The sequence below is a fragment of the Xiphophorus hellerii genome, chromosome 3 (assembly GCF_003331165.1).
Source record: "Xiphophorus hellerii strain 12219 chromosome 3, Xiphophorus_hellerii-4.1, whole genome shotgun sequence".
NCBI classification, from domain to species: domain Eukaryota; kingdom Metazoa; phylum Chordata; class Actinopteri; order Cyprinodontiformes; family Poeciliidae; genus Xiphophorus; species Xiphophorus hellerii.
In genome coordinates this window covers 3944620-3965076 of record NC_045674.1, presented here as the reverse complement: position 1 = coordinate 3965076, position 20457 = coordinate 3944620, and the positions used below count along the sequence as shown (strand labels likewise).

The following is a 20457-nucleotide window of genomic DNA, read 5'->3' as shown; positions in this document are numbered from 1 at the left end:
TTCATTAAACCCAGCAAGAAAGAGATATCTTTTTTTGCTGGCAGTCACTCCACCAGACTTCCCGGGACGCTCCCTCAGAAACAAGGAAACCCCACACGCTGACTCAGGCTTGGAACGACGAGACAGAGCTGACTGCCAAATCATAATCCCTTTACTTCTGAGAGAAACCTCAGTTTCCAAAATATATTTTTTCTTAACTAACATGGAGCTCCACGGAGTGCATAAAATCTTCCATCCAAACCACCTTGGTGAGGAGAAGCAACAGATGCTGAACCTAAACCGACGCCTTGAAACCTACCTCAGTTGGGTCAAATGTCTAGAGGAGGAAAATGAAATGCTTGCAAATGAGATCAAAGTTTTTAGACACAACAATCAGGGGACCCTGACACGCAGGAGGGGCTTAGAGGAAGAGCTGAGACGGGCGAGATTGGAAGTGGATGCCACCTGGAGGGAGAGGGTCCTCACAGAGGTGGAAGTTCAGAAACTGACTGAGGAGATACAAGCCCTAGAGATGCAGAGACAGATGGAAGCCGAGGCCAAAATGCTGGCCAAGACAAAGATGGAGCAAAGCAGGAAGGAGCTGGAAGATGAGCAGAGAGCACAGATCTGGCTCAGGGAGAAGGTCAATCAGCTGGAACATGAAATGAAATTCCTAATTCAAACCCACGAAGAAGATGTGACCCACCTGGAGGCCACTCTGTCCCAATCCAGAGCCGAAATGCTTCCAAACCAAATACACAGGAGCAAACAGACGCCAGACCTCCTCAAGATGGGGCATGAGTTTTCCCAGAGGGCGACCAGAGCTTGGCAGGAGGCCTCAGAATCCTACCAGGGCCAGTTAGCTCAGCTGGAGGAGTCGCTTGATCAGACCCGGAGTCTTTTGAGTCAAGTTTGCCTAGAGAAACGTGAGAGCCAACAAAAACTTCAGACCTTGGAGAAGGAGATTGTCTCTGCTCAGGATGTCAGGCTACATCTGGAGAAGACCGTAGCCCAGCGCAGTGAGGAACACTGTCAGGAGATCCAGCAGCTTGGGGTGAGTAGTCTGCTCTAGTTTGGATGTAAAATTCTCACATTATATTTTGTATCTTTAATCATTTTTTTCAAACCTAAGAAAACTCAATTTAGCGTCCACAGTTAGGATTGTTTAGTTATTAAGCAATGCAGTCAAGCTATTCCAAGCGACTCTCTGACTTGCAACAATCCCTCCTCCTGGACAAAGCCTGTAGCAATAGTGGAAAGTAAAATGCCCCTTTAGCAAGGAGAAACCTCCAGCAGGACTAGAACCTGGGTCAGCATAAGCAACCATTTAGCACTGCTTGAAAAGACAAAAATTACAGAGCATAGACACTGAAGTACTGATCCAGGGGTAGTTTTTATGTAAAGGAAAAAAGTATTTCAGGATACACCAGTGAAATGTTGATAGAATTGAACTTATTTATACGATTCCTCAAAATGTACTTAAGTTTTCTCACATCTGTTACTGTTTGTATTTAAAAATAATCACGACAAAGAATTTTACCATTTTATCACTCTTATGATGAAATTAATATGACTAGTCATTCAGCCTTAATACATAGACTTAATCCTAGATATTTAGATACATTGATTATTGATTGAGGATAGAATGAGTGCTTCTTTGACTTTTTGCATTCAGCAAATTGTGGAACTGGGTTGCTTCTATCTGAGAAGGCCTCTAGACGGATGTACAGTGAGTCATTCCTGGCTGAGAACATAAAGTGACAAACCACAGCCTAATGCAAATTCTTCTTAATTATCAGCCTGTGACAGAAGATGGAGTTTAGACATGTCTGCTGTTGCGTGTTAATGTCTTCTGACTTGACAAAGTCTGAAGAGAATTACTTATTAATTAAACACTTGTTAGTGATACAAATATTAATCTAAAACACTTTTAATGCATTTATTTCATGTAAAGGGTTTAGGCCTACTAAAGAATTTACTTTGTTTTCAAATTCTACTCTCAGCGAATTCACTCAGTATGCTCCTTTTACATTTTAGTAGAATGAAAAGATTTTGTTTGAAAGCAATTGGGAGCCTCATGTTTATGGATTGTGGTTGTTGGGATTTGCTCTGGGTCACTTATGAGGTCTCAGCACACAAAGATGAGGTCTTTCTAGGTTTGCTCCCCACTGTGCTCCAGAATGACTATCATCAAATGTCGGCTTACATTGGTGCCTGTCTTCCCAGGAAAAACAGATCAGCTTATTAATCTTCACAATGATTTTACCTGGATAGATAAAGGTCATAGTTATATATAAGTTATAAGATCATCTAAGTGTTGTCTTTTTTTAAGTAACCTCTTTCATCTTTTAGCAAGAGTTGAGTAAAGAGTAAAAACAGAAGAACAAAGAGGTTATCATGCTTACTCTAACTGCTTCCCTTTCCTGTTTGACTCCCTGTTTTGGCAGAAACACTTAGAGGAGCTGGAGGTGGAAAAAGTGGAGTTGGGCCAGCAGATAGACCACCTCCTTCAGGAGAACCACAGCCTGATGCAGATGAAGATGTCTCTGGGTCTGGAAGTTGCAACATACAGGTATGCAGCACTAAAAGAAGAGGATTCTGGCGTCTTAAAGCATTCATGGCTTAAAACATTAAAAGCCTCTGCAAGTTGAGTGCACTGGGTGTCTACATAAAGCATAAAAATAGGACAGTAAAGTATATCAAATTGTATACCTTCAGTTTACACTATTAGTTAAACACATCTAGGCTGCTGCTCAGAAAAAATCAATAGACATCCATCACTATGAGAACAGACAAGCAAAAAGCTGTCTGAGGCGAGAGTGGCCGTCTGAACCTAAGGTCTTTTCATTGTTACAGCAGCCTCTGCTGCTTTGAACAGAGTAACGTATCCTTTATGAAGCAGAGCCTCCTCACTCATGCTCCCCCTCCTCAAAGTATTGACCCTCACCCTCTTCTTGAGAATTGCGGCCGATCTATGAGCTTTGGGAGTCTAGAGTATCAGCACAGGGGAGGGAGAGGAGAGGTCATTACTGAAGGACAAACCTCTGTATCATTTATTGCTTTTGGATCTGTTGTTATCACGAGCTGCGATGCTCAACATTTTAATCAAATTAGATCAATGCAGCTAATTTTGAGTCTATGTGCTGGAATCCACATGTGTAAATGGAAACATGGGTATTAGTGCTGCATGAGCTACTTGCAATATCAGCCGTCAGTTGTGTGCTCCCAAGTGCCCCTTATTCTGTAGGTGTGTGCACGTGCGTGTGTGCGTGTGTGTGTGTGTGTGAAAGGAATTGATGGCAGAGGCTTGTGCAGATGGCTCCTTAGTGGTGGGGCCTTTCCTTATTACCATAACAACAGACTTCAATGTGGAGCTCCTGCTGGAAAGCAGCTAAAGTCTCTTTGCACTTTTGCTCTTGCCACCCACTGTTCAGTGTGTAGCATTGTGCTGCCTTTCACTCTTTTAATGCATAAACAATGTGTTATTTGTGTATGACTGTAATATTTTCTCATGCTGTTACCTCCACAGAGCTTTGCTGGATGGCGAGGGCCTTGGAAGAGATGCAGTTTTGTTGAATAAGCCAAGAAGCATTTCAATTAGAGGTAATTAATGGAAACATTAAGAGTACATAAAGAACATGAAGTCATTTTGCTGCCATAGTAAACTATGTCAGATAAAAAAGAGAAGAAGAATACTTCCTGTTTTTAGAGATCATAATTTCATTTAGTCTAAGTAGAAGCTCATACTGGGGTACATGACACAGTTTGTAATCTCATTAGTTGCGCAGGAGCTTTGGAATGGAGGGGCTTGGTGAAAGGGGCTGACGTAGGCACTTTGGGCCCTGCAACACAAGCCGACCAGACCCCAATGGTTATTGAGCCATATGGGTTCCTTTCCCGTAGCCTGGACATCAATGAAGGAAATGACGATCAATATCTCACCATTAGTGTCCAGACCCACTTGAGAACATAGATTTTAATAATGGTTTGGTGAGGCAGACTGTATCTTACTCATTAGACAGTGTTCTGTGGTGGCATTAGATATCATACCATATTTGACAGAATTTTCCAATTAATTAGCTTTGTTTAATTTAATTTTTTTTTTCTAAAAGCATTTGTACAAGCCATTTTTATCCCAGCAGCTTGGTTCATTGTTTATTCATGACTTCTCTCCGCCACAGATGCAGTTCTGAGTCCCCATGGGGTTAAAAAGAATTACCCAATCCAGCTGTCTGCTAGCCTCAAGACCACTTACCCCTCACCCGGCCAAGGCAGAATAGGGTCCGTAATAACTGCAACACAATTCTTGAGCAGAAGACCTGCAGCTTTAAGAGAACCCCCAAAGACTTCAAGCAAACCTGCAGAAACAGCTGCAGTAAAGTCTGCAACTCTAGAAAGCCCCTATCCAAAAATAGTTCAGAATGGAGCAGCTGAAAACTTTAGGCCAGAGGAGGTTCATGAAAAAGTCACTTATGCTGAACCTTTATCACCTCCAAATGAGGAAGAGGCATCCGACAGAATATCTGAGGATGAAGATAAAACAGTGGTAGAAAGAGTCATTGAGTCAGTTGTCAGCCACACAGCAGTGTTAGGTCTTAGCAGGGAGGAACCTTTAAATGAGAAAATTGGCAACCAGCAGTCCACAGCACTCAGCCCTACATCATATGATGTCAGAATAACAGAGCTACCATGTAATTTCTCAGATGAACTATTGAAGGATCTGGCCTTTGAAGGGGAAACTGAAGAAGAAAACGTAGAACATCTAAGGGCTCAAGCTGATGGGTCGACAAAGGCAGAGCATGAAGATGAGACTTCAGATTCAGAAACTGAAGCGATGCTTGAACCGACCTTTGAATCCAGACCAAGTAGTCCTGAATTTGAATGTGAGCCCCTTGAAAGTGTTTTTAACAGAAATGATGAAAGCATTTTGAATGTTGATGCTGTGATTATGAGACAAGAAAGTAGCAGTTCCACTGTGGAAGTTAATGAAAGGGATGATGAGGACAAATTGTATCCTGATGGGGAAGAGATGGATACATGGGACAGTGTAATAGAGAGAAAGGTCAGTGAAAGGATAGATGATGGTGTAGAAAATGAAGGGAACAAGCAACATGCTGAGCCAGAGGAGGACATATCAACAAAAGATCCAGAGGAGAACAGAAAGGTTGGTCAAGAAGGCAACATGGACTTTGTACTGCCACAGGTAGATGAAGGACACCATGCTATATGGGAGCTGGAGCATGTTCCACATCCTGACACAGAAGAGGGAGGGGATGAAGAGGACTCGCAGAATGTCTCTGTGTCATGGAGGACAGAGCTGGAGAGCGACAGCTATGCTCAGGATAATACTCTTGCAGACACTCGTCCCCTGATCCGATACAAAAGTGATGACACTGATGCCAACACTCAAGCGTCACACATTGTCGAAAGTGAGTCCAGTGAAGGTGAACAGGAAAAGAAAGCTGGAGAGGCAGGAAGCGGAACATGGGCTGACGGCAAGCCAAAGACATTTGGAACCATGGAAGATCTGTGTGAGGAAGTGGAAGAGGAGACAGTGGATGATGACTATAATATGGGATACACTCATGTTGAAGATAGGGATGCTGATCAAGGTAAAAAAGTAAGTGAGTATGACATACTTTTGAAAGATGCTGAGAAGGTTGAAGAAATGGTTATGAGTTTTGTTGAGGGACATTCAGAAGAGGAAACAGAAGAACTTACTGGAGCCACTGTACACACTAATATAGACTATGATGAGGAACTGGAGATAGACAGACTAGTGGAACAAGAGTTAGAAAATTTGTCAACAGATAGCTACAGCACTCATTTTGGACATGAGAAGGTCAGAGAAGATATCTTAGAAATGAATCAAAAATCCATCAAGGAAATGAATGAACAAGAAACTACAGGTAACACAACACAGAGTGAAAACTACGAGTCTGCTTTGACCACTGCAGTTATAAGCAAGAGTTTAGAAAGGCAATTTTTCAGTGATTCATCTCCTGAGATACAGTTGGCAAGCACTCTGACTGAGGAGGAAGTGAAAGAACAAAAAGAGACTGAAAAAGCAGCAGAAGGTTCTTCCAGTGAGATTGTCAAATCTGAATTTGAACCAGCTACTACAATTACAAGAGATGCTTCAGAGAGGCAACTGTTCAGTGATCCAACTGTTGAAATACCTTCAGCAAACACTCAGCTTGTGAATGAGCAAAAAGGAACTGAAAAGTTAATAGAGGAGACAGAATCCTCTGAGCCTGAAATGAGTGTAAACTATGAACAACTATCTTCCACTATAGTTGAAGATGTGGCTCTAGAGAGGCAACTTTTTAGTGACTCATATGTTGAGATAAATTCAACAAACAAGCTGACTGAGGAGGACATCCATCCTATTAATCAAGAAGCTGTAGATAACCCAGAGACAAGAAAGGACGACAATGAGCACAATCGGGTGTCTCATGTTGATGGAACTGAAAATCACTCTGAATTGAAAGATTTCCTCAGCAGGTCAGATATGGAAGACATCAGCATCATAGAAGCTCCAAGCTCTGTGTTACTGGTAACAGCAGATTCAAATCTTCCACAAGATGTTGATGCTCCCACAGAGAAAACCGAGGCGCTTCCTAAGGAAAGATCAAATGTATCCCAAGAACATCCCACTAAGGATGCTGAGGACTTTCACAAGTTTCTTGAGGATGGAGAAACAACTGAGTGGGAAAACCCAGAAAACACAACAAGGGAATCTGAAATGAGTGACCAGATCAAACACGATCTAAAGAATGATAACCTACACGAAATATCAGACAAAATAATCATACATCAGGAAGAGCCTGTTGAAGTTTCCCTTGACAGTGCCCTGAATGAAAACGATATTTTCAAAGTAAAGGATGTAAAAGACAGCAGTTTCCATAGTCACTTTACCTCTGATGGAAAGAATGACTTCTGGGTGTCCTCTTTGGAGACTGGTGCCACTTACACACCAAACGATGCCTGTAACAAATCTGCTGAGCAAACCAATCATAATCAAGGATTTGCTGACAACAGGGATTGGGGGAACTTGGAGAACCCAAAGGTAATTAATGGGAACTCCAAGGTGGATATTGACCTGTCTGGCCTGGATCCAACAAAAGAACAGGAACAGGGGAATGCCAAAGTGAAGAAAGTTTTATGTAAAAATGTAGTTGAGGGTGAGATGGTCCATTCTGAGGAATCAGATGTTGAGGCCGAATCTTGGTCATCTGGAGAGGAAACAGCCTAAAGAAGTACAGTAAATGTTATAGTCAAATCAACTCATAGATCCAAAAAGAAATTGTCAAGGGTTATATTGTGATTTTATTTGATGCATCTGAAACCCAAAGTTGCCGTTGTGCATTTCTTAGAGAATAAACAACCACTGTGCCCTCTCTTACTACCTTAATTGGAGACAGTTGTCTAAAATGTCCTTTTATTCTGATATTTAATTTGTTCTACCCTCGTAGTATGCATGTTGAGAAGATTATAAGTCTTTGCATGTGAGAAGAGCATGAAAATAGAACAGAGTATCATTTGAAAGTCAAAACAGTTATTGATCAGTGCCTATTCTGATTTAGCTGTTTAATAGAAATCAATAAGACCAGCAGGCTAGGATTCCTTGTAGAGCTGCCATTGCATTGACAACAATTTCAAATTAATTGGCTTTCAAATGAGTTGTCTTTGCATGTGTTGCTCATGTAGAAAGAATGAGCAATTGGTTGTCCTTCTCATTGTAAAAGGTTATTAAAGCTGTGGTAATCTCAAAGTAGAAAATAAAGTGTAGACTCATAATGCTTTGTTTCTGGTGTTATTTGTCTGCATGGAGCATCCAGGCTTTTAAATCAGTGTTTCAATCAAACATGTTGCAGTTCTAACTGATACAGCTTTTAGCATTGTTATACATAAATATACAGTACAGACCAAAGGTTTGGACACAACTGTGTGTCCAAACCTTTGGTCTGTACTGTATATTGTATCTTTTTAATGGAACTACTGGAATATGACAAGTTTTTAAATAAAGAATTATCAAGTATTTAACGTGCAAAACCTGAAGCTTTTAAAAATCTGACAACTTTTTGTTCATGCAGTCTACTATTGAAGAACCTCCAAACACTAACAGTATAACTTTGTGCTTCTCAGAGAAAAATCTTTTTGTACAAATAAATACAAAACTGCAAGAGGTTGTCAGTGATAACATTAACATTTGTATATTTTTAGAAATATAAAATGTATATTATAAAATAACTTGTTCAGTAATTATTGGGCTTTTACAACTTTGAACTTTTATCTTAGACAACCGTTGCATCGTTAACAGAAGGTCAAGAACCAAACTGCTCACATGCTTCCAGCAGCATCCATCTAGCCTCCCTTTTGGTTTGCACTCTGGAAAGCTGTGAAGCTCTGTGGGTGTTTTTCTGTGTGTTTTTGGACTTAGCAATTTACCAGGTTAACTGACCTTACAGCAGGAGGGTCAACAAAGCTGCACCAGGGTCTTCCACAAGCATTCAGGCTCCCCAGGAGATGGCTGTGCAAAAAGAACTAAAGCGAGAACAATATGTGACCTCATCTTGTCCACGCCCCACCCCACTCCCTCACGCCCCCCACATCTTTCATTTGTCAGTTTGCCCAACAATGCCGGCTATTTTAGTAGACCCTCGCCTCTTTGCCGACCAAATCTTCCTGGTGGGGGATTCAGTGAGGAAGGAAACTACAGATGGTTGTATTCACGGACAATGCTGAAGTGCTGGAATCTTGTTACAACAGCTGTCTGGCTTGCTAGGTGGTGTTGAGCACTAATCAACAATACTATCTAAATCCCAAAACACGACAGAAGAAAGCTATAACTTACTGAAATGTAAGCTGAAAGTTTCGTTAAATTCTAATGAGAATCAGAATACTAATTTCTGCAGAACAGAAAAACAATAACCAACTTGGCATCCTATTAATCTAGAGCCCACCAAGGGAGTAATTATTTTTTTTCAATATGGAAGTGTTAATTATCTGGTTGAGGCATTACAACATTTGGCACATTGTATAAATCTTCATGGATGTTTGATTTCATGGCTACAGTAATCATATTTCTTGGCAACTTAACATAAAACTTTGTTTCCGAGTGTTTATCTGATCGTCAATAACACGTATTTGCCACATGCCAAGATTTCACTAACAAGCTCCCAAGTTACAGCGAAACCTGGCGTAGCTGCTAATTACGGATTATTGTGTTTGAGACATGTACACAATCAGGACATGTTCTGGGGGAATTTTACCCACATCTATGAACATCTAAAACAATTTTTAAAAATATATTATTGGTCTTTACATGGATTCCAGTCGTGTTGTATCGATTGATCCTGTATTATAACTTCTGGCTTCATAATCATCTCCCCAGGCCCTTTGTTACAATATATCAATTCTAAAAGCATCTAAACTACTGAAATATAAAAGGTCAGCAAATAAAGAAAACATTTGGTCTCCAAGGTCAGCATTCATTAGTTTAGCCATGACCAATGGATGTTGGTCTGTGGAGAACATAGGGGGAGGGTGTCCATTAAGAAAGACCTGTTTTATCTCATTGTTGTAGTGCGTTCTCTGAAGGCCATCTGCCATCCATCATCCATCCCCATTGATTTATTTCTGATGTCATTGCTGATTGATGGAACTGCCAGAGAGGTAGACTTTCCAATCTTTATAGCTGATCAGCTCTGAAAATTTAAGGGGAACATAGAGGAGAACATAAAACAGAATAAATAAATATTCATCTCATATGTTTCATTCAATTACTCTTAGATTTTTATGACAAGAGGAGAAAATTTACAGGAGGGGATAATGTGAAGGTGGCTTTGCAGTGTGTTCCTACACCTGGTCCTCACACACTGCTGGTGTTGGAAATGTTTTTCTAAAAGGCTCCAATGGAAAAGGCCCAGACTCTCTACATTAAACAGTGTTTTTAGTAATGAGCAGTGAATCTCAATCAAGCATGTTGCAGCAACAAACTAAAGTGAATTTTGTTTACTTTTTATGTAGCAGACATACTGTATTATGTCAATGTAGAACAATTTACAAACTTTAACTGGGCCATTCTACTAAAACTACTTTCCCGTAAGGTATTGAATAATAGTATCATTGGTTAAGCTTTATTTTAATATAGATATTAAAACTTGGATGAAAAAGCAACAGCAAGCTTTACAAAACAGGTGAAGAAGTCAACTAATGAATAGGCTCCTTGTATAAACGTTGTTAATTCATAATTAGGATGAATGATTAAGGTTGCATGTCTTAAAGGAGACCAAAGGCATGTCCAGAATCTTTTTCAGACTGCTTCAAAAAATCTACAGCTGCTCCAGTTGGGAGATGAAATCTGCCCAGTTCGTCACGTGGTGACCTCTGACCAGCTGACTGTGCAATACAGAATTTAACCCACAGGTCATCAGGACATTTTCTATGCGCCACTAAGGATACTCTAACAACAGACTGATTTCAGTGCGGTGGACAATCATCTCTTGGGTCTTTTTTCAGTCTCTAGTTTTGCTGACCTTTTTGGTCAGTTGTGAACTGAAGTTTACAGCCATAGATGATTCATCAGATGAGTAAAACCTGAGTTCTTTAGCAAAACAAGTTCTTTACCAGAAGAAAGCCTTTGTCTCCAAGATAGCAATGAGTAAAAATAAAATCAAAAACATCCTGATTGGTCATGTCTATTGATTCCTGCCATTGGTAAACTTGTCTGTCCCGTGTGAGGATTGAAGCATCTGACTTTAATTCAACACAATGAAGTTATCAGACACAGAGTTGTATTAAAATAGAACAGGAGTTGCACTGCAGAGTGCAATCAGCTAATGACAGCTGCAAGTTGTTTTTAGAAATCAGGGATGAGTGAGACTGAAGTAATGATCCATGGGTAGGAAATATTGACTGATTCTTCATGAGGACACCTGTGACCTGAATATTTGTGTCCATACTAAAGGTCAGACACTGTTAGTGAGACATAAAATTGTCCATGCAGAAAATGTTCATGTAAAATCTAAAATTTCACATTCAATTATAGTTGCGAATATTGGACTGATCTTACACTTAGAGCAATGAACTGTAGGTCAGTCAGAGATTAATTTTTTTATTTTTTATTTTTCTGGTTATTAATTTTAGGCCATCTTTCCCCAAGTTGAGGTTTCCCCGAATCATCTCCACTATTAATTCTAGTGACAATTGTTCAGAGGTTTTTAAACAAAATTTTCTTCAGTATCATAGTCCTCAAAAGAAGCAGCATACTTTCCAAGACTGGCATCATGGATGCCAGAGTCTGAATTACCACCATTTTCTACATCTCCAGAGCATCTTTTAATCCTGCACTTTATTATATTATATCCTCCTAAATCATCTTCAGCAGCCCCATCATCACCAGAAATAGCAACAGTTTTGTTTTCCCCAGAGTCAACAGCAGGAGCAATGTCATTTTCAGAGTTAGGATCATTATCAGCCTCTAGTTTGCACATTGCTTTGTCAGACCCTGCTCTTGCCAAATGACTCGCAGGTTAGTTCCTTGTTGCATTTCTCTCTTTGTAAATGTAACCCTAAATGTTCCCTCCAACATGATGTTCCTAGCTTCTTGGTTGTGATTACCTCCAATACAACAGCAACAAATGAGACATGGATAAAAATAAATAAAAAAAAAAACACTTAAAATGCATGTTGGTTAATGCTTTACGACATGCCGTTTCATTTCATATGTTTTTATGTTATCTTCAAACTTTAGAGATCAGCGAGGCCTGGTTCCTCCACCGGTTGGTATCTGTGTGCGTCTGTCAGCAGATGCCCTCTCAGTAATTCAATCAGGGCCCAGAGAATCTAATTTGATGCAGACATGCCACGCCCAGACAGCAGGACGTTGCTGGGAAAGACATTCAGTCACATCCAACTCTCCACTGCTTTGTCTCATAGCAACCACAGAGGATCACAACAGAAACACACCTGATAAGGCTGATCTCACTGATGTCGAAGCGATAACTCTTTGACCTAAAAAGTGTATCACCCCTGGCAAGTTCTGCTATCCACACCCAGCAGCAGGGAATAGAGTCAGCTGTCCATCAGACAATGGCCAACTTGTCCAGTGTGACTTTTGACTCAGCTGTGTAAGTGTGTGTGTGTTTTGCTATTAGTAGCCTACTGAGTCACAAGAGTGCGTGTGTTTCTCTAAAACAAGAGTTGAACAACTGTTGCAAAACCACCTGATTATATCAGCATTTGGTCAGGACAAGCAGTTCTAAAGAAGTGGTCACATTTGCGGCACATCCTCTATCAAGCATCTGTCTCTGTGAAACAACATGACAAACATGTCTTACTCCCAGCATGTTGAAAACAAAATTTAAATACATCTTTTCAATTTATATTTAAAATGTTGTTTACAAAGTACTCAGTAACCACAACTATTAAGGTAACAGTAAATTAAAGGCTCAAAATGCTATCAATATCAGTACGAATTAAAGACACATGTTTTATTTTAATTTAAACAGTTAAATGTGTTCCTGTGAACTTTTTCCTTTGCTTCCACATGTGAGAGAAAAACTTGACAGCAGATTTCATTCCAATTTATAACATTTTATCATTTAATAGACTACTTGCTATTTTATCACTATCAAAAGAATAGTTCTTATGTGACAAATTCAAAGAATCAAATGTCTTAATCATTTAAGGATTTTTTTCTCCTCTAAATTTAACCCAATCAGTCGCGTTTTTAAAAAGTGACTTTCACGTTTTTAGCCTATGAAAAGCATGTACTATAAAAACTGATGTTTCAGAGACAAATTAGCAACCATCTACATTTAATCCAATAAAATCTGCAAGTTTTATGTATAATATTGAAAACTTAAGTCACCTTTAAAAAGTCAAAATGTCAGATAAAGTACCAGAACTGACATCACCATAATTGTCTTCTGAAACCACCTTTAACAGCAAAACTTTATCCAAAAACATTTATTTAAAATTATCTGTGTGTTGTAGAGAACATTTTTGTCAACTTTAACACGGCATTAATTAACATTTTGTCAGTTTGTTATTTCATTTAACTGTGCTTAACACTTTTCTTTCAATATATGATCATCGACACCAAACACTTTAGGGCCCTCTAGTGGTCAAATTATGGAAATGTCTCCTGACTCTCAAAACAAATGACAAACTCAGACTTTAGGTCAACTTGTCTATTTAATATATAAAATACGGTAAAACATACGCAAAAAGGGGAGGAGGGTAAGCTGGGACCAATGGATACTTTGGTACAATAACAAACACTTTTTTTTTTGTAAAAGCAGTATAGAATTTGTAATAACATATCAGTGCATACTTTATTTATGAAAATATACACAAATTGTATATCATTCTCCAAAAAAACAACAAAAAATATTTTTACAACAAAAAAGCCGACTAGCCAAACACAATATATTAGCTATAATTTACTTAAAACTTTTACTTCAATTTCTTTTTTTTCTTTTCTTAAATGTCATCTTGTGTGACGTGTGTTTGTGTCAATATTACACTTTGTTTCCTACGACATGATTCACTTTCTCTTGTTTTTAAAATGGCCATGCATTGACATCATCGTGTCTGGTCAGAAATAAATTAGACGTGTCACGCTGCCCCTCCTAAAGCCCCCCCACCCCACCACCACCTCTGTGTGGACCGACAAGTTCGTATCTTGAACTCAAAAGCTGCAGCATAGAAGCGGTTTGTCGCAGTCCACTCGCTTTTGTACTAATGAAAAAAAAAAAAAAAAAAAAAGAAATCATCACCACGCTTGTGTTGTGTCAGGTCATAAAAATCGTGCAACATTAGTAACACCCTTTTTAAACAAACAAAATAAAAATAAACCCAAGAAGAGAAAACAGAAATACATATTTATAAGATATTTTCATAGAATAAAATCAAATTTCAAAAATAAAACAAAATGTCTAACCTACACAAAGAAACTCAAGAGTTCCATATCATCATGACATCTACCAGCAGTGAATTCTGTGGTAATGATGATAATAGTAATAATAATATCGATCTGTAGAGAACAAGAAAACAGACTGTCACCAGCACAAGTTAACACTGGAAAGTCAGTGAGACTTCTAGACATCATTATACAGAGGCGTGTATCGCTTTGTCAGGGGCAAGGGAAGGGAGAAAGAACCATTTATCAGCACGATTGTCTTTCTATGATAACAGCGACCCCTAGTGTTGGTCTATGGGTGTGTCACAAAGCTGCCTCTGTTAGCTTTTTGGAAAAAAACTGGTACTTTCAGACTTAAATTGCCTTTTCTTTTTCATTTTGTTCGAAGCTCTGGGCACAACAGTCTTAACAGTCAAAGTGTTTACACTCTGGGGATTTACTGCATGTTCACTCTGCCATGCACTCTGACAAGCATTATTGACACTGACACTTGTCAAACAGAGGATCAGCGGCTGCGAGAGAGTGACAGAGATAAGAAAATGAGAACCTACTTCTGAACTGAGCGGAACGTGATGAAGCCGAGGCATCGAGCTGACCCCGAAAATGATTCAACTTCATCTCAGCGCCATGACCTGCTATCTGGATGAAGCGAACTAGAGGATGAGCGTGTGTGTGTGCAATGGACCATTGGTGTATTTGTGTGTGTTTGTGCAATTTCGAGATTAAGCCTCCAGAGAGGACATAAACCCCAATTGGGTGAGTGAGTGACAGGGGTGAAAGGGAGGTGACAAGGGCCTGGATGTGGTAAAGCCCAAAGTCGACAAGTCTGCGTAGGATTTGGGAGGTAGTCATTAAAAGATCAGGAGCTGTTCTGAAACCTCCGGCTTAAAATCAAATGATACCCGAATTCCGCTCCCAGGGCTTTTCACAAGCAAATAGATGCTTTTTAGGAAAAATAAATACGCAAACTTCCACTTTTGACCATCACGGCTTTAAAAATCTACCCACTAAACCCGAATATCACCTTTTGACATTTTTATAGAATACAAAAATGACCTCCTTCACATCCTTTTACCTTCAAAGTGATTTTTAAAAAAAACTCTCCAGAGTATAAAACTACAGCCAACCAGTGAGAGGCGAAGGAGTGGTCCTCTAAATGTAGATACATGGCTTTTAGTAAGAGAGAAAGACAAACCTCAAACTTAAATAAAGATCTAAGGGACTTCCTCGGCAACCTTATCTTTTCCATCTGTATGCCTGCGCGTGCGTGTGTGTGTGTGTGTGTGTGCGTGTCTTTTTCTTGAAGGTTGGGTGATAATTGCATAACCAACACTACATAATGATCAATTTTGTTCATAATCAACAGTAAAACATCCCAGCTGATACAGAAAAAAATAAATACTGAAATTGAAACTTTGATATGTATTCAGTATAATTTTCAGTTGAATGAAAAGGATGAAACATTTTATTTAAATTAATACGTTCTGATGATAACGCGTAGGCATGTGTCAGTTTCCATTTTATGGTTTATTGTTGTTTGAAGAGGAGAGATTTTATAACAACGATTTCTGCAGTTTGAATTTATACAGTTGTTACTGATAGCTGCCAGTCAGCTGTGTACGTTTACTGACTGCACCTGAAATAAGATGGACTGTAGAGTGCACATTCAGACCTGGATAGGAAAGCAGAAGACTCCCATTTATCAGTCTGTAGAAGGTAGCGAGACTTTAAAGCAAATGTTTGTAACAAGCTACTTATTACAAGTAGCTTGAATTAGCATGTCTATCTGAAAAATAAAACGCTCGGCGAAAACCCAGTAAGCCTGCTATTCAATTACACTAGAAAGAAATATAAATATTTATTTTGTGTTTATATATTTATATTAGATTTCCTTTGTCAATCCTGCAGAATGAAATATGTTAACATTATTACTAAATGTGTCAATAAATTACACAAATTTTAAACCAGGTACTTTCAAATCTTTTAACTCCTTTGTCACTCTAATTTTTATCTGTGGATTAAAATTAAAGCTACAGAAATAAATGTGAAAATAATCATTATATTAATATATTTGCATGTCCAATGCATCATATATAGGTCGGATTTTGATTTCTAAATAAAATGAATTAAACCACATTTTCATCCATTTCTGTTAGGAAACTGGGACATTTTTGTTAAGCATTCTCAAGCTATACTGGTCCATGCCTACTGAAAAAGAGAAATTATGTAGTTTCACTTTTGCTCTTTTAACAAATTTTTAAAGAGAGAGATGCAACTATTCGCAGTAATGATATTTTTAAAAAAAATTATGTAATCTTTTTCATTATCTTAATTAATCAATTTTAAATAGAATACTTTCACAAATTGGAAGCAATCTAAAAATCCTAGAAAAATAAACTAAAAACATTGTTCAATCAAAATGTTCTAAACTAAAATTTATTATCTATGTCTGATGCAACATACCCAGGTGTCAGCCTTGTGTGATCAGTGTGTGCTCTTAGGTCAGGTGTGTGAAGGAGTCGGAGGTGGGAGTTAATGTAAAGTGCACTCCATCAGCGACAGAGTCCATTGCTCACTCATAAACAGTCCGAGTCGCCACTGCTTTACTTTCTTCCTCTACAGCGCCCTCTCTCGGCTAATCCACATTTTACACTTTATATACACGCATAAATAATTTTTAAAAAAGACTGACCGATCCACTGAGAATCAACATTTGTTTTTGTTTTTTTTTTCTTTTAAATCTTACGTTAAGGGATATCCTGCCGAATATATAATATTTATATATATACCTATATATAAATATACACAATCCCTGTCGTTTGCTGTAGTCTATAGCCTCAGATGCGGAGTTGCCCATGCAACCGTCTGAAGGTGTTTAAATATATACTTGTAAATTACCTATTTATTTCAACCTTCATAACACCTAATCCCTGCCACACAAAAGCCACAAAGGTTACAGATTGCTTATATACACGATGCCACGCATCCCTCCCCGACTTTAAACATCAGCTACCACAAAAATAATTTCAGCTGTGTGCATTGCAGTTGTGTTCAAGGATAAAACTCAGAGTGAACATTTGTCCAAATCACTTCCTAAAAAGAAAGAAACAACAATCAGTTGAGGTAACAAACCTGTATACACAAAAAACACACACACACACACACACACACACCAAACACATGTAACTTTCTCAGCATCTGTAGTCGACACGATGTTTGCCGAACAATGAGACTGTCACTGAGCTGTTGCAGCTCATCCCTGATTCAAAGAAAAGCAGTCTTTTACCTCGGCGACAAATAATGCTCCTCGTTTTATAGCTGGCCTGCGTGGTTTTGATTCAGCAAAGGCCTGAGGGTCCACTTTCATGTTCAGGGCCAAGGCGCCAAATTGTTGACAGAGCTGCCAGCGTGGCCGGGGAGAGAAGCAAGTTTTTTCTTTCTTTTTAGTGTCTTCAAATCCAAAACCGAAATTAATCTAAACTCTGGACAGTCAAGGACAGAAGGACGAGACTCTGTTCAAAACCGCCCAAAGAAGCAAGAATCTGAATAGACGGCAACGCAGCTGTGGATGGCCAGGTGTGTAGAAAAGACATTTGTGGACGTTTTCAGTGGCACTTTCAGAGTACAAATCTGTCATGTTTGACCAACATCTGTGGAAAAAGAGTGAGGATGCAAGAGTGGGTCCATTCATAAACAGAATGCGGGGCATTCTGGGAAACCAAGTCCGGTTTGTTTGTCTGGTCTGCCAACAACTGTCAAGTAGTTCAAAAGTCCAATTTTATGCCTGATTGAAAATGTACTTGCTCACTCCTACTAAAATGCAGCTGGATCAAGTCCAACATGGTAATTCGTTTGATGAGTAATCCCTGGATCGTTGGCTCAACCCACTGGGGGTTTTTTACGTTTTGAGTACATCAAAGTACAAACATGAACGCACATCGCCATACAACTGAGCATCAGTGTTCATATGTGCAACATGAGTGTGTTTGCATGCTTGTGTTAAGCATGAATGACTTTCCTGCACGAAGAGTAAGTTACTGGGTCAATGGTGGTTTTATTCTGTGTGGGTTTTCAGAGCGGGAAACTGGGGGGCGTCAAGAGCTGGTGGGGGGCATGTACACAAGCCACAAGTACACATCTCCTCCTTCCATGTGTCCATCCCTCTGTTCTTCTTTATGTCACCCAGGTATCCAATCTCACTCTCTTGACGTTTGTCCCATCCTGTTCCTGAGGCTCAGCTGACGAGGGCCGCAGCAGGACCATGGTGGACTGCTGTGCTCCGGCTGCCACCTGGTGGTGGAAGTCTTGCCCCCCGCCTCGACCCTGGGCACCATCGTCCCTGTCGCTGCCCTCATAGGAGGAGCCGTTGCTGCTGAGGCTGTCGACGGGCGAGCGGCCCTGGGCGCCAGGGAAGGCGATGGACACCAGACCTTGTCCCTGGAGCTGAAGCCCTGTGCCCACCGCTGGACCACCGGTGGAACTGGGGGTGCTCCGGTCACGATTTGGGGAGACGGGTTCTGATTTGATGTTGACATTGGGGTTTGTGTTGACTGTGAGTGCGGTGCTCTGAGGTACAGGGCCAACTGACCTGCAGGGAGAAACAAAAACAAGAAAAAGTGGAGATGCCACAGTAAGTAACTGCATACTAGGGTTAAGGTCAGGCTTTAAAACTGGAGTATGTAACTTTTATAAAAAAAAAAAAAATAACTTTTTTTTTTTTTTTACATACTTGTTAAAATTATCATTATTTTATGACAGTATAAGACAGATAATCTGTGGGGAAAAATAATAATAAAAAATATTGAGCTCCATCAGAAAGTCAGTTAGAAACAACCAGTCAGAGTCAGGAGGAGGGTTTTAGTGCAGTCAGTCACTCTCATGCTCACCCCCTCCCATTTGATCTTTGCTAAGCTAAAGCTGACTCACCACAACATAGCCTACCATGAATGCTAATGCTAGTTAGCATAGCCATAGATGACAGCAGAATAAGGTTTTCCTGGAAAGGTGAGTTGTTTTTCCTCCTTTAGCACATTGACTAGTGTACAGGAGGTTGACTGACGGCAATAAGATCCTCCTTCTGGCTCTGGTTGTTTCTGACCAGGAGTGGTGCATTGTTTTTCTTTTTTCACAGATTATCTCTAACATACTATACTGTCATGACTTGGTGACAATTTTAACAAATATGGAAAAAAATTTTTTTTGTAAAAGTTACTTACTGGAGCTTTAACACTAAACAAATCACATGGAAGAAACACACAGTCCAGCCAACATCTTTAAAACTCCACAGAGTGACTGAATGAATTTACATCAACGGTCAGACAGACATACACCGAAATGTGCAGCTAGCAAAAGCTGAGCATTTTGTCAAATACGAAACACCCCAGACACCCGAGCAAAGCTGTGAACCTGGCCAACGAAGCTTGGGCAAACCGCGGCACATGGAGAGCAAAGACATACAGGACACAGGAGACCAACATAAAAGCAGAGTCATTACACCATGCAGCACGATCATTCTTGCATATTGGATTTACTGTCAGGTTCCACAGCTAAAGATGAGCATCGGTGCTGAATGCATTTATATTCTGTTCAATCAGCGCAGCAACACAAACTGCTGACGATCACGTTTTCCCCTCATTTCTCTACTTGCTGCAAAGTGAACACTTGCATTTTGGGGTTCATCTGTCAAGTTTACTTTCTCCTTTGTATAAAAGTAGGTAGTAAAACTCTTAAAAGTTTTCGCTGCAGTAATAAACAGTTACATACTCTCTAATCTTTGCTTATTAATCTGTATACAAGATCAAGAGTTTCTTCTAGAATATAATTTACATGTTAAGCTTCAATTTACTTTAGATTTTAAATATTTTAGAAGTTGTTATAAAAGTTTCTGATTTTTTATTGAACTTCTTGTCTATTCTTTCTCATAGAAGTTTTCATACTGCTTGAACATACAGTATTTTACTGCTGCTCTACAAACAAAATCCTTGATGCATTTTACAAGGATTCGATGTAGAAGACAACACAGAGCAATGCATTACTGTGACTTAATATCAAAAGGATAGATGGTTTTCAAAATGTTGCAGAAATACAAGTTACAAAAGTAATACAGGCAAATGTATTCACATCTTCTGAACACAACTGCAAAGGAAAAATGTCTGTACCAGCTTTGAGCATCTAGAGGTAAATGTCTGCCAATTCAATTCAAGCTCAGTCAGATAGGCTGAAAATGGCCTCAATTAATCAATTCTGATATCCACTTCACACATATACAAAGTTTCTTGTGGTAGTCTATCACACCAAATTCCAATAAACTATATGAAAGTTTGACAAAAGGTGAAAAAGTTCAATCTTCCAGTTTATGGATTGTTAAGCTGAACACAGAGGCTTAAATTAAGGAGCCAAAAAGTTTTCCCACATAAAACAGCACTTCTTGTGCCCATCAGCAGCGTCAATCCTTCAGGGTTTCACTTCCATCTCTGACTTTGGACCTTCTGTAAACTTAAGAAAGTAGCTTTAAATTAACAGAAGCTAAAACCAGCAGCATCAGTCAG

The 20457-nt window shown here is 39.4% G+C and overlaps 2 protein-coding genes across 15 annotated transcripts in view; one reads left to right on the top strand and one right to left on the bottom strand.

Moving 5' to 3' along the window:
• nes (nestin) lies at window positions 1–7779 on the top strand. The gene is made up of 4 exons (XM_032559396.1): window positions 1–1033; window positions 2427–2551; window positions 3509–3582; window positions 4161–7779. The coding sequence occupies exons 1-4, from the start codon at window positions 203–205 to the stop codon at window positions 7232–7234; spliced, it is 4104 nt and encodes a 1367-aa protein (XP_032415287.1). The 5' UTR covers window positions 1–202; the 3' UTR covers window positions 7235–7779.
• A 5384-nt stretch (window positions 7780–13163) lies between these two features.
• mef2d (myocyte enhancer factor 2d) overlaps window positions 13164–20457 on the bottom strand; it is a 116449-nt gene continuing 109155 nt past the window's right edge. For all 14 annotated transcript variants that reach the window (XM_032556596.1, XM_032556574.1, XM_032556601.1 and 11 more), the window contains one exon: window positions 13164–18497. In XM_032556596.1, coding sequence (XP_032412487.1) covers window positions 18083–18497 — 415 coding nt within the window. In that variant the 3' untranslated portion in view covers window positions 13164–18082. The remainder of the gene's footprint in view (window positions 18498–20457) is intronic.